This window comes from Piliocolobus tephrosceles, chromosome 19 (assembly GCF_002776525.5).
Source record: "Piliocolobus tephrosceles isolate RC106 chromosome 19, ASM277652v3, whole genome shotgun sequence".
Classification (NCBI taxonomy): Eukaryota; Metazoa; Chordata; class Mammalia; order Primates; family Cercopithecidae; genus Piliocolobus; species Piliocolobus tephrosceles.
The window spans coordinates 28540312-28552706 of NC_045452.1; the positions used below are offsets into that span (position 1 = coordinate 28540312).

A 12395-nucleotide genomic window follows, 5' to 3' on the forward strand; every position below is an offset into this window, starting at 1 on the left:
AATGAGCAGACAGGTGAGTAGATGGATGCATGGATGGATGGATGGATAGGTAGACAAATGTACTAATACGCTGTTGTCTCCGCTAGTCATGCCCTTTTGCACATACTTTAAGGCCTCACTGGCCACCTCCCAGAGCTCCGGATGTACCTCCTTCCTCCCATTCTGTCTGGTGTTTGGTCCCAGGCACGGTTTTATCTGTGCCACCTTTGCTTCCTAGTGCCTTGGGGCCTAGAGTCACCAGCTGGAAGTGGAGTTGGGGAGTGTCCCTGATTGCCCCTAGCCCACACTCAGCAGGGAGCAGGTGCTTGGCAGAGAGCCTGTTGCTGTGGGAAGGGACTGGGGGCCCGGAGGGCTTGGCTGCTGGGTGCCAAGTGCTTGGTTGGAAAGGGAGGTTGCGGGGGCGAGGGACGGCACGTGCTGTCAAGCACACGCCTCTCCTGGCTCCGCGCTGGGCCGGACCCCCAGAGTCCAGCCCACGGGCTGTCAGATGCCACGTGCCTCTCACAGGGAGAGCTAGGCATCGGTTTCTGAAAACCAGCTGCTCTGGGTGAAAACCCTGGCTGGGATCCTGGTTCTTCTTAGTTGACATGGTAAAAATGTCAGTGCATTATTTGTCCACCTTAGATCCTGCTTTGGTGTCCTGAAATGTACCTAAAGCGGTGGTCGGCCAGCTCTGCACGCAGCAGCCTACGACATTAGGGTGTGATGTGCTTGGAAGGTTGTGTCTTCCTAGGTACCGACCAAGACGGTGTTGACAGTTGATTGTTCAGTAAACATTACCTCTGCACATAGCGGTAAATGACACCGCAATAAATAAATGTTAGGGAGAAAATGCAGGCAAAACTTGACCATAAAAGCAAGGCATTTCTTGGAATTTTCTGTTTTCCCCGAGCAGGTAGGGCCACGGGAGGAAGGGGTTGAAGGGGCTGCCTCTGTGTGGCGACTGTAGCTGAAGCTGTACTCTGGGCTCTGCACTGTAACTTGCAGCTGGGTAATTCGATGGAGGGAATGCCTGTCTTTTAGAAAGATCCTGCGGTGATGGCGGGAGGGCTGAATTGGGCTGGGAGAGTTCAGGTGAGAGTCCAGGGGAGGTGGCCAGGTGGGACCTCTGGGGGTGCGGGCCTCAGGGGGTGCAGCCCTCTAGGGGTGCAGGCCTCTGGGGGTGCGGGCCTCTGGGGGTACAGGCCTCCGCCTGGCCAGGAGCAGCTTTTTGGGTGGATCCTGAGTTCGCGCCCCTGGCCTGGTGGGAAGGAGTTTTATTTAAAGATTATCACTTGATTTTTATTTTTGGGTGAGGCAGGGCCTGTTGAATCAGTCGTGTGCCAAGAGGACTCCTGCCTGAGAGATCTACTTTTACAGGTTTAAAAATAGCCGCAGAGCTGCTTCCCTTCCTCCCAGTAACTTCCCTGTGGGCTGGGCGTCGAGGCTGGGTGGAGGCCGGGCCTCGGCCTCACCGTCTGGGCCTGCGTAGGCCTGAGCCGACACATCTCCTTTGCCTCCCCCCAAATCAGGGTGGCTGTTCACTCATCAGAGAACGTTCTGGGGGCTGCCCCGGAGTGACCGGTGAGGTGCTCATCCCTGCCCTTCTCCTTCCAGACGCTGGGGAGGTGTGAAGGCTGGAGTGGGTGGGTGCACAACCAGCCTGGCTGTCCCGGGGCTTCCTTTAGCCTCTGTGGGGTGATTTGTATGTGCGATGTGTTGCCACGCCAGGCTCTTGTCCTGTCCCGGGGGCTCCTAGTCTGTGACTGATGTGCTTCATTCCTTGGAGAGTGGTGGCTGGTGCTATCTGGAGTGGGTGGGGCTGCTGCAGGACCAGAGCCACTCTTCCTCGTGAGCATCCCTAAACCTTGCGCTAGAGCTTGACCCCCGACTGCAAGACGCCTGTGGGTCTGAGGGTCCCTCTGGGTCCCCTGGGCCTCCTTCCATCTTCCCCTCCACCCTGACGTATTTTGCTGCCCAATGGCTCTTGTGATAGGTTGGAGTGGGGGCAGGCCCTGGCCCATTGGGTAGCCATGCTGCTTTCCCCATGTGCCATGCACCTGGGCTGCCTCGCTTTCTTTCCTGACAGTGAGACGGCCAACGTGCCTTCCTGGGCATTGGGGGAGCAGACCCCTGGATGAGAACTCACGAGGCAGGCACAGATTTCTCGTTTCAGGTGCTCCCTTGGGACTTAGGTTCTAGGGGTCCGACTCACTCCTTGGCCAGGCATTTTGGGCCCCTGGCCTCCCACTGGGTTCCTTGCCATTCGGTGGCTGCTGTGACCAGGTCCGTTGTGCACTCAACCCATTTCGGCCGGCACTCGACCCTGGAAGAGGCACGGCTCACTGGGCTGGAAACAGTGCCACGGGATCTGCACAAGCCGTGGCCTCTGATGTGGCGGTTCCTCTGCTCTGATGTCGCGGGCCACGGCTCCTACCCCCGGGTCTCCACCTGTGACTTGGCCCCGGCAGGTGTGATATCACACGCATCCTGGTGCACCTGGGCAGCCTCCCATCCCTGTGTGGCGTGTATAGCTGCCGCCTGGATGCTCACACATGTCTTGCACATGTCTGTGCCCGAGACAAGTGCAGGGGTCTTGGGAGAGAAGGTGCCCAGTGCTGCCATTAGGATGCGCTGTGGCAGGTCGTGCATTTCTGAGCCGCATGGGTGACTCTGGAACGTCCCCTCCGTCCCTGCAGTTCACTGTGGAGCTTTAGAGAGGCTCGGTGTGTGGTTTTCTGGTGGGGCCATCTCGGTGGCGGCACCGGGGAATCCTGCTTCTTCAGGTGCCTTTGGGGGCACAGCTGGAAGTGGGGAGGAGAGAGACAGAGCTGGGGCCACCAGGGACCCCGTACTCCTGGAGGGCTCCTGGACCCACCAAAGGAGGGCTTCCAGTGGTTTTGAGACCCAAGGACTGCCAGGGGCAGGAAAGTCCACGCCGGGCCGGGTGGAAGGATGAGGACTCGCCCAGCCCGCCGAGGCACTTGGTTCCTTTACCTGACATGATCATCTCAAGGGGGAGGGTGATTGGCACAATCATGGCCCCACAGAGTGACCATGTCCCCCCAGCCTGTGAATGTGGCCTCCCCTGGCAGAAGGGACTTTGTAGATGTGGACGAGTCGCAGACCTTTGGCGGAGATGGTTCTGGACTCTTGAGTCGCGGACCGTTGGCGGAGATGGTTCTGGATTATCCGGGGGCGCACAGTCACCACAGAGGTTCTGAGAAGGAGGCGGCAGGAAGGTCAGAGGAGGCCGTGTGAGGGTGGGGTCAGAAGTCACAGTGATGTCATTGCTCCCTGGGGGCCACCAGCCAAGGAGCACCGGGACCTCGGGAAGCTGGAAGGGCAGGAAATGGGTCTCCCCCTACCAGGAGCCTCCAGAAGGAACAGCCCCGCCCACGTCGTGACCTCAGCCCAGGGAGACCCAGGTTGGACTTCTGACTCCAGAACTGTAAGAGAATACGTTTGTGTTGTTTTAAGCCGCTGTGTTGGTGGCGAGCCATGGAAACAAATGCAAAGGTCACCAAGGGGCTCCGTGGCCTGCCCTGTGTGTGGCCTCGCTCCCACCCCCACCCTGCAGGACACCTCGGCCCTGACCTGCGGGGCAGGGAGGCCTGTGGACGGGGCAGCCCGGCATCCTCGGTGTCTGTGAGCAGCTTGAGGAGGCCGACTTCGGAGGCCGAGGGAACCCAGAGCCTTGGCAGCAGCCACAGGTTTTCGGGGCCTGGATGGGGGCTGGGGCTGGACGAGAGGAGTCTGCCATGTGAATACCAGCTCAGTCGTTTGCTCTGGGCAGGAAATTGGCCCTCCTGTTTCTTTTCTTACTCGGGGAAGAGAAAGAAAAATTGATGATGGGGGATTTGCATCGCTTTTGTCCTGTGGAAAGATACAGCTGTGCTCGGCACACTGCAATTGACCTGAATGTGTTGCCGCTGGGCGGGAGGCAGGCCTGTGAGATGGAGTCGTGGGGCGTGTGATCATCATTTCAGTCTCTGGAGAGACAGCAGCTCGGCCTTGCAGGGAGCCGTGTACTCGGAGATAGGAAAGACTCATGGGAGATCAACGGTCAGATGCTCCGGCTGGTTTTGTTTACTTAGCTGTCTTTGTACCGTCAGGAATGACACTGGGCAAAGGTGGGAAGCCTCGTGGCTCTTCCGGAAGCTGGGACAGGCTGATTCGCCGCACTGTCCGAGGAGCCCTGTCTGCAAGGCTGAGGGGACCATGCCGCTGGCCGACCTGGGAGCCAGGCATCCTCTGGGCTCTGAGCAGCGTGGATGGCAGGGCTCTGGCATTCACATTTGTTTTTTTTTTTTTTTTGAGGCGGAGTCTCGCTCTGTCGCCCGGACTGGAGTGCAGTGGCCGGATCTCAGCTCACTGCAAGCTCCGCCTCCCGGGTTCCCGCCATTCTCCTGCCTCAGCCTCCGGAGTAGCTGGGACTACAGGCGCCCGCCACCTCGCCCGGCTAGTTTTTGTATTTTAAGTAGAGACGGGGTTTCACCGTGTTAGCCAGGATGGTCTCGATCTCCTGACCTCGTGATCCGCCCGTCTCGGCCTCCCAAAGTGCTGGGATTACAGGCTTGAGCCACCGCGCCCGGCCCACATTTGTTTGTGCTCTTCAGACAGCCTGACCCCAGGAGGTCCAGGGTGGAAAGAGGGGCGGCTGCCTGAGGCCCCTTTGACCTCTGAACCCAGGCTTGCGAGTGTGCCTTTTCACACAGGCAGTCACGACGCTGCTTCCCAGGCTCCAGGGGGGACCCGTGTCCGCATCTATCCACATCCATCCCTGGGCTGGGACTGGCCACCTTGGCCCAGGCTTTGGCCAGTGCTCTGCCGCATGGTGGAACCTGGCTGGCTGCTACCCTTTCACAGCTTAGTGATTCCAGAAAGGGGTGTAGAGGGGAGCCCCGTGTAGGAAAATGTGGTTTCCTGTTACCCGTGCAGGGAGGGGCTGAAGTGCCTCTCTGACCTATGGGTGGTGAGGCATATGGGCTGCCTTGACCTTGACAGGGCCAAGATCAGAGGAGGCGACGTGTGGGTGCTAGGAGTTAACCCAGGAAAGTACCTGAGCCTTCCCGCCTTGGCCTGCTCCACCCAAGAGCCCTGCTGGGAGCAAGACTGCCCAGTGTGACTTGTCTCACCTCTGTGTTCCCACGCGGTAAGAGTCACGGCCACAACATGTAGACAGAGACACGAGATGAAAACGCCCTGTGGCTGTCTCTGAACCCTCCGCAGCTGGCTCCGAATTCGGGACTGAGCCAGGCGGACGCTCCCTTTGGGGAGAAACACCGGCTGATGGGGCACTCGGTTCTTTCTTTTGCTCATCCAGTGAGACTTGACTAAGCCCCTACTGTATGCTAGGCACATCAAAAGAGGGGCCAGGAGGCTAAGAATTGGGTCCCTTGGAGGTGGCTGGGGGGTGGGGTGGGAGGGCCGCGTCCTGAGGGCACCTCAGGTGGGCTGAGATGCCCAGGTTCTCCTGGCTGTCGGTGGGCAAGTGACCCTCTCGGAGGAAAGGTCCCCAGGCTCCTCTTGCCTTGGGGCACGGACCTGCCCACCAAGGGCTCCAGGGCCAGGCCGGGCCCACGCCGTGGGTTCACCCGCTCCATGCTGCTCTTGGGGACTCACCCAGGCACCCTCTCAGGGCAGGGTGGTGTCCCCTCTGTTCATGGTGATGTCCCGGCGCTGTGGCAGAGTCCGGCATGTAACTATTACCTGAGTATTTCTGACGAAAGCGTGCAAGAGCTGACCCTCAAGTGACACCAGGAGGGCGGAGGGCTGGCAAGCCCCTTGCAAGGTTGGCAAGGGACTGGGTGGAGGTCCCCGCAGGGGGTGGGGTTTGTGGACTCATCACCATGTTAGGGCTGTGACCCCAAATGGCCAAGTCCCCGGCTGCCTCCACTCCGTGCACGGCCTGCTGGTCAGCGCATCTGCCCTCTCCGCTAGACGCGCTATGTGAGAACCGGCCAAGACCCGCTCCCGGCCACTCTCCCTTCCCCACATCTTGCTGGCTTCTCCTTGGGCTAGGCTGGGTCTTGGGGCTGGAACAGATGGTGACACCGCATTGGTCCCTTCTCCAGAATCCATGGAGTGTGTTGGGCACAAATCAGGGAGGCCTACACGTAATGGAGGCCTGGAAACGTCGCACGTTACCAGGAGGTTGTGTGTCATCTCTGGGAATCCCCACCCAGCACCCGGAGTGGGACTCACGTTGTCCCCAAGAGGAAAGAGCAGGACCCGGGAGAGAAAACGACAGAAGGCTACACTAGATGGGGGGGCTATTGGGGAATTCCCCTGGGGAAGTGGTACTGGGGTCAGGACTGAGGCTGAGGGACACCTTACCCCAGAGGGCGGAAGAGAAGCTTCCTCGGGACCAGGGCCAGCACATGCAAAGGTCCTGGGGCAGGCCCTACCCTGGGCAAATCTGAATATTTTCTGGACATTTGGGGACCTAAAAGCAAGTCTCTGTGGCTTGAGCCCAAAAAGCAAAGATGGGTGGTGTAGAGGGCGCTGAGGCTGGGAGTAGGTGGGTGGGGGCCTTGGGGGAAGCTTCAAGCTGGGAAGTCGGATTCGTTGCCAGCCCGGTGAGGAGTTCTAAGCGGGAAAGCAACAAGTTCTGGCTTGTGCTTTAAAAGCAGCCTCGGACCTCAGCTTGGAGCCGGACAGGAGGGCATGCAAGGAGCTGGGAGGCCAGTTAAGAACTTGGGGATGGGGCCGGGGCAGCTGAGAGACCAGCAGAGCGGATGGATCTGGGATCTTGGAAGAAAGAACCCCAGACGTGTGGGGGTGAAGGACTCCCGCCCGAGTGTGGCGGGCACTGCTCCCCTCTGCTGTAAAGGAGCCAGCCGGCCGCCCAGGGAGGGCTTGGGTACAGCTCCCTCAGCCCTGGAGACCTGCCCCTCACAGCCCCAGGTCAGGGCCTGCTGCTCCTGCCACCTCCTTCCTGCTGCTCTGAACTGGAACCTCAGGCTGGGCTGGACCCTGCCCCTGATTGTGACCCGGAAGCCTCCCAAGGCCCTGGGCAGAGGCCACCTGCCTCTGTTCTGACCCTGCCTTTGCTCAGCCCCCGGACTGGACACTTGGTACCTTGCAGCCTGTCCCGAGCCCTGGGGAGGCACCGGCTTCAGTTAATGCTCTGCCAGGTGGTGGAACCTGGCCATGTCAGCGGGTTGGGGACCTCGGTCTGCGGAGAAAAGTAGCCGTGCCAGGGCCAGACGCTTCTCCCCAGAACGGAGGCAGGGCGGGGAGGGTGAGCTCTGAAGCGAACCAGCCTAATGAGACCAGGCAGCCGGCAGGGACGGGCCCAGTGCCCCCCCACCCCACCCTCCACGGGGAGGGTCTTCTCCAGGCCAGCTCAGCTGCCCTGGTGGGGGGCTCTCGGGAGTCCAGGATGCTGAAGGACCCTGAAACCATGCTTGGAGAAGAGCCGATCCCAGAAGGCAGGGGAGCGAGGCAGAGCTCCAGACACCCACAGTGAGCAAATGGATCCTGGCCCTTGGCAAATCCGAATACTGTCTCACTGGTTAGTAACAGTGTCCACCGAGCCGCCAGCATCCCCACTGGGGGTGGAGCTGATGAGATGCTGGCGCCTGCCTCTTCCCTTTTGGGTACCATGAGCCTGTGGCTACCGGTCAGGAAGGTGTGCTGACCTTTGGCCTCTGGGTTTACTGACCCCAGTCCACCTGCAGCTGCTCCCTGCCTGGGCACCGCCCCCTGCTGTTTCTGCACGGCTACTCCTGGGCATTGGCCTGGGACTAGGGCCTGAGGCTGTCTTACTGCCCTTGGCCTCAATGTTAGAGTCTTAGGTATGGCCCTGTGGCCCCAAGTCACGTGGTGAGGTATCCAGGACAGGAAAGGAAGCTACTGGGATCACTCCGAACACCTCCCCACCCTACCCAGAAAGAAGCTTCCAGGCTTGGAAACCTGCTTTCAGCCCTTGACTGCTGGCCAGACCCCCAAGGGTTCCTGCCTCACACTGGTGGGGTCTGGCTGCTGGCCCTGCCCACGAACCCGGGTGAATTCACTGGCCACGTTCCTTTGCCTCCGGAATATCTTGTGGGACTCCAGCAAATGCTCCTCTCCTGCTGCCGCTGCCATTTTGTAAGGTCTCAGCGTGTCCACCCCATGGTTGGTGTGGTCTGTGCAGTTGAAGTCAAGGCTGACCAGTCTGGACCCTCAGCCACCATAGGCCACAGCCAGGGCAGCCTTCTGGGTAGAGACAGCACTTAGGTGACCCTCAGCTGGGGTCTGCAAGCCACTGCTGCCCCGTCAACCAGCGTTGTTCCACCTGGACTTACCGTGACCTTGCCTGAGCCTGTCAAGGAGACAGGGTTGGGCTGGGCAGGGGACACCACACAGAGGAGGGGGGGTGGGCTGGGGAGGGGAGCATCTGGGCAGGGTCCAGTCAGTGGCCCAGGCCTCTGGGAAGGACCAAGGACCTGGGGGTGTCCGCAGGGCCCGGCTCTCTGCTCTCATCGGTCTGTTGCTCTCTTCCTTCATGCGTGGAGCCTGTGCCAGGCCCTGGGACGGCCGTGGGGGAGAAGCGAGGGCCTCAGGCTTGCCCTTAGGTGACCCAGCACTGTTGGTTTGAGGAGGAGGAGGAGGCAGGGATGGGGCAGGGGAAGTGGGAGAGAGGCCGAGTCCCCTGTCCCCTATCTTCAATTGGTGGAAGTGTCCTGACTCCCAGAGGCTGCCTGCCCTCTCTGGCTCTTGTCCCTTCCATCCTCAGTCTTCCGGTCTCTGACCCCGCCTCCTCCCTCTGCCTGGATGCTCTTTCCCAGAGTCTGTGGCCTTCCTGTGTTCCCTCCAGGTCTTAACTCAGACCTCACGTTCTCCCGAGGCTTTCCCAGAGCAGCCCTGTGTCCAGCCTGCCCTGTGCTCTTCTGAGGCCCCCTGGCCAGCTTGAGCTGTGGGCTGTCCCTGCTGGCCCAGGGCCTTTGCTCTGCCACCGATGCGTCCCAGAACCTCGCCCAGCGCGTGGAGGCGCTGGGTGGGTGTGGTGGGCTGGCCGGGTGCGGTCAGTGTCCTCTCCGCAGGTGTCCTCAGCGTGGCGGTGCTCGGTGAAGTGACTTTTGTGTTCTGTGTTGCACTGTTAGGAACATAGTGAAGAAATTCACACGCTTGCTTCATCCTGGCCCTAGTCATGTAAGAGGAGCCTCCTTAATAGCTCCTGCCCAGGAGGAAGGACCGGGTGGGGACCAGTGTGTGTCCCGCTGTGTGAGCACCCTGTACCCTGGAGGAGGGTCAGGTGCTCAGGTCTGCTTACGGAGCAGAGACTCTTCTGCTGTTTCTGAGTCAGGCACCCCTGCCCCAGCATCCCGGAGTCAGAGGGCCACGTGGACATGAGCGATGGTCACCTGGCCATTCTCTCCCCCATAGAGGAGGAGCTCCGGAAGCTGCGAGAAGAAACCAACGCGGAGATGCTGCGGCAGGAGCTGGACCGGGAGCGGCAGCGGCGGATGGAGCTGGAGCAGAAGGTGCAGGAGGTGCTGAAGGCCAGGTACCCTGCCTTCCTCGGGGCCCTGGCCTGTGTGCGGCTGCCCCAACCCCCCACCCCACCTGCCCCGCCGGCCTCTGCTGCACCCATAGCGGCTTGGCAGCATCGTTCTTGGCCCTGAAGAGGCCTGAGGGTGAGGGTGGGCCCGGCTCCGACTGCCCAGGTATAGGTCCTGCCTATGCCTGCGTGAGCCGTGGTCCTGGGAACGTGGCATCTTCCTGTGCCTCTGACAGTCTGGAAAGGGGGGACCTTGGCGCAGGTGTTCCTGCCAGCCCCCAGGCCTGGGGCCAGGTATTCTGAAGAGAGGCTTGGCGTGGGACCTGCAGGGCCCCAGAGCCACCTCGTGGCCCTGATCGTGGCCTGCAGGTGACCCCGTTCTGTGCGTCCACCCAGTGCCCCATCCTGAGGGCCGGCCCGGCCTCTTAGGATCTTCCCAGGACCTGCTCTCTGAGCACTACCTGTGCGTGTTCCCATCCGCCCTGTCTGCCCCAGCCGCACTGCAGCCCCCCAGGGTGCCCTGTGGCCCCCGCCCCCATCCCGGCAGGATCATGTCCTGGGTGCCAGTGCCGCCCTGGCTCCTAGAAGGCGGGTCTGCAGCTGACGTCTTTGCTCTTGGCTGTGGGTCCCATGCGGGGCCCTGAGTGCTCACAGCCTCCTCCCTCACCCTGCCCTGTGCCTCACAGTGCCGCCAGCAGGAAACAGGTCATTCAGGACCCCAGCGCAAGTTACACAGCCAGTCCCCTCCTGTCTCACTCACACCACGAGGCTCTGTGTCCTTCTGCACAAGTTCAAACTGGTGCCTGGTGGATGAGGCCAAGGAGCTCAGGCCTCACCTCTGGCTCCCAGGCCTCCCGCTCAGCCTCCACTCCAGCAGCCTCCCGCTTCGGCCTCCCTCAGCCTCCACTCCCTCAGCCTCCCCCCTCGGTCTCCACCCTGCTTCCGCTCAGCCTCCCTTCCAGCATCATCTTTAGCCTCCCTCCTCAGACTCCACTCGCTCAGCCTCCCCACTCAGGTGCTACCCAGCCTCCACTTTCAGCCTCCCTCCAGCCTCCACTCACTCAACCTCCCCCTTAGCTTTCCCACTCAGCCTCCCACCAGGTCTCCCACCTCAGCCTCCCCCACAGCCCCCTCCTCCAGCTTCCCACCACCACTGGCCACACCTTTGTCCATGGCCCCCGTGACCCACATGGATGGCTGTCACCGGTTAGGGATGCACATGGCGTCTCTGGGACACCCCAGCTGAGCACGGACTGCCCGCTCCGGGCGCTCCAGGGGCCATGTGTCATTGTCAGGCCTCCACGTGTCGCTGCTTAGCTGGCCCTGAGGAAGCGGCTCCCTTCAGCACCCTCAGGTTGTGTGTGGGAAGCTGGGGGATCCGCTGGGCTGGCTCCCGCTTCTTCCTTGCCTGCCTCCTGCAGGTCAGCATGACCTTGTGGAGTGCCCTGGGGGCTCACGTGGGGCATCCAGCTAGTGTGGGGGAGGGAGAGGCCTCACTTTCCTATTCCGCCCTGGCCAGAAATGGGTGCATGGGCCTCAGCAGGCGCTTTACTTGATGCTGAACCTGCTGTGAAAACCCACAGAAGCTCAAAGCTTAAATTACATTTAATTATGTAGAGGTGCGACAGAGACCTGACCTGCCATGCTGAGAGGTCTCAGGGACAGGTGCGGTCCGTAGGCATTTGGCCACAGTGCCATCCCCCCAACGGGACGCTGCTTCTCCCAGGTGGCTAAGGTGGCCTGAGGCTGTCCCTGCGGCCCTGCTCCCTGTGTTCTGTTTCCTGTCCTCTCACCCCCGCCAGCCCCACTCCGGGATCTGGTCCTCATCTTTTACCAAAGCCCCTTGGTGGCCGGTGTGCACAGCCCGGGTCAGCTGTGAGGACGCAGGGAGCCCCATCTCGCACAGTCTCTGCCTTGGGAATGGGTGGGGAGCGGGCAGTAAGGGAACGTCCAGGCTGTGACCCAGGAAGTGGAAGCTGAAGGTCCTGAGAGCATTAAGGGCCCTCCCCTGCTTTACATGGGGGCGGTGCTTAGGAACCTTCTGGAAGCCTGGAGGAGGAGGGGTGAAGGAAGAGCAGTCCCACACAGAGTGACCTTCTCTTTCCTTTTCATCCTGGTACAGATCTGGGGTGGGTCTGGGTGGCTGTGGCCTGTCCAGGGTGGGTAGGTGTGTGAGGGCACACGACAAACACACAGACACATGTGCGCACACACTGCACAAACACACACACCACACCCTCTGAAACTGCAGGATTAAAGCACAGCAATTCTGTTTATGCAAACCTCTATATTGGTTTTTAAGAAAATTCTCAGAAAGTCACCTTGGTTTAAGGCTACTTGTTGGTGGGTAGAGGTTCTCTCCATTGTGGGTCCAAAGCCCACTGAAGGCCTCGCCGTCTGCTTCCTGCCTGCCGCTCACCTGGCCCTGCCCTGTGCTCCGCCCTCTGTTCTCTTCTCAGGGTTTACTCCTCCCCCAGCTTCCTCCCTCCCCACTCCCGCTCCCCAGGAGCCCGAGTTAGGAAGGTTAGCGACCACACAGCACTTGACCCCGTTCTGTGCTGCACCTGCTCATGGGCCTTGGCTGCAGGGGCTGGGTGTGGGACGGAAGCAGACCCTAGTGGCCGTCTAGTGACTCTGCCCAGACCAGGCAGGTCGCTGGAGTAGGCCGAGCTGGGAGCTGGGCACAGGCTGCTGACAGGCGGCACCCAGCCTGTTGCCTAGCATGGTACCTGATAAATCCATGTGTGTCGATCAGTATCTTTTCATTAGCAGACAGGTTGGTGATAGGAGAGTATTCTGAGCTTAATGATGAAGAAAGAAACAAGTGTGCTAAAATGAATAGGAAAGAGTGGTGAGAACCGTTGTTTGGTTGTTTAAAAACAGAACGTGTGCCTGTTAGGAAGGCAGCTCTGCACTTGCCTGTGTA

At 60.6% G+C, this 12395-nt stretch overlaps 1 protein-coding gene across 6 annotated transcripts in view; it reads left to right on the forward strand.

Annotated features, from left to right (window-relative positions):
• The window catches only part of GRAMD4 (GRAM domain containing 4), an 88699-nt gene that overhangs the window by 57146 nt on the left and 19158 nt on the right, over positions 1-12395 (forward strand). For 5 of the 6 annotated variants that reach the window (XM_023221713.2, XM_023221712.3, XM_023221710.3 and 2 more), the window contains one exon: positions 9355-9475. In XM_023221713.2, the coding sequence (XP_023077481.1) occupies positions 9355-9475 (121 nt within the window). Of the gene's footprint in view, positions 1-4985; positions 5135-9354; positions 9476-12395 lie in introns of those variants that run through there. The other variant, XM_023221716.2, reaches the window with a different exon arrangement.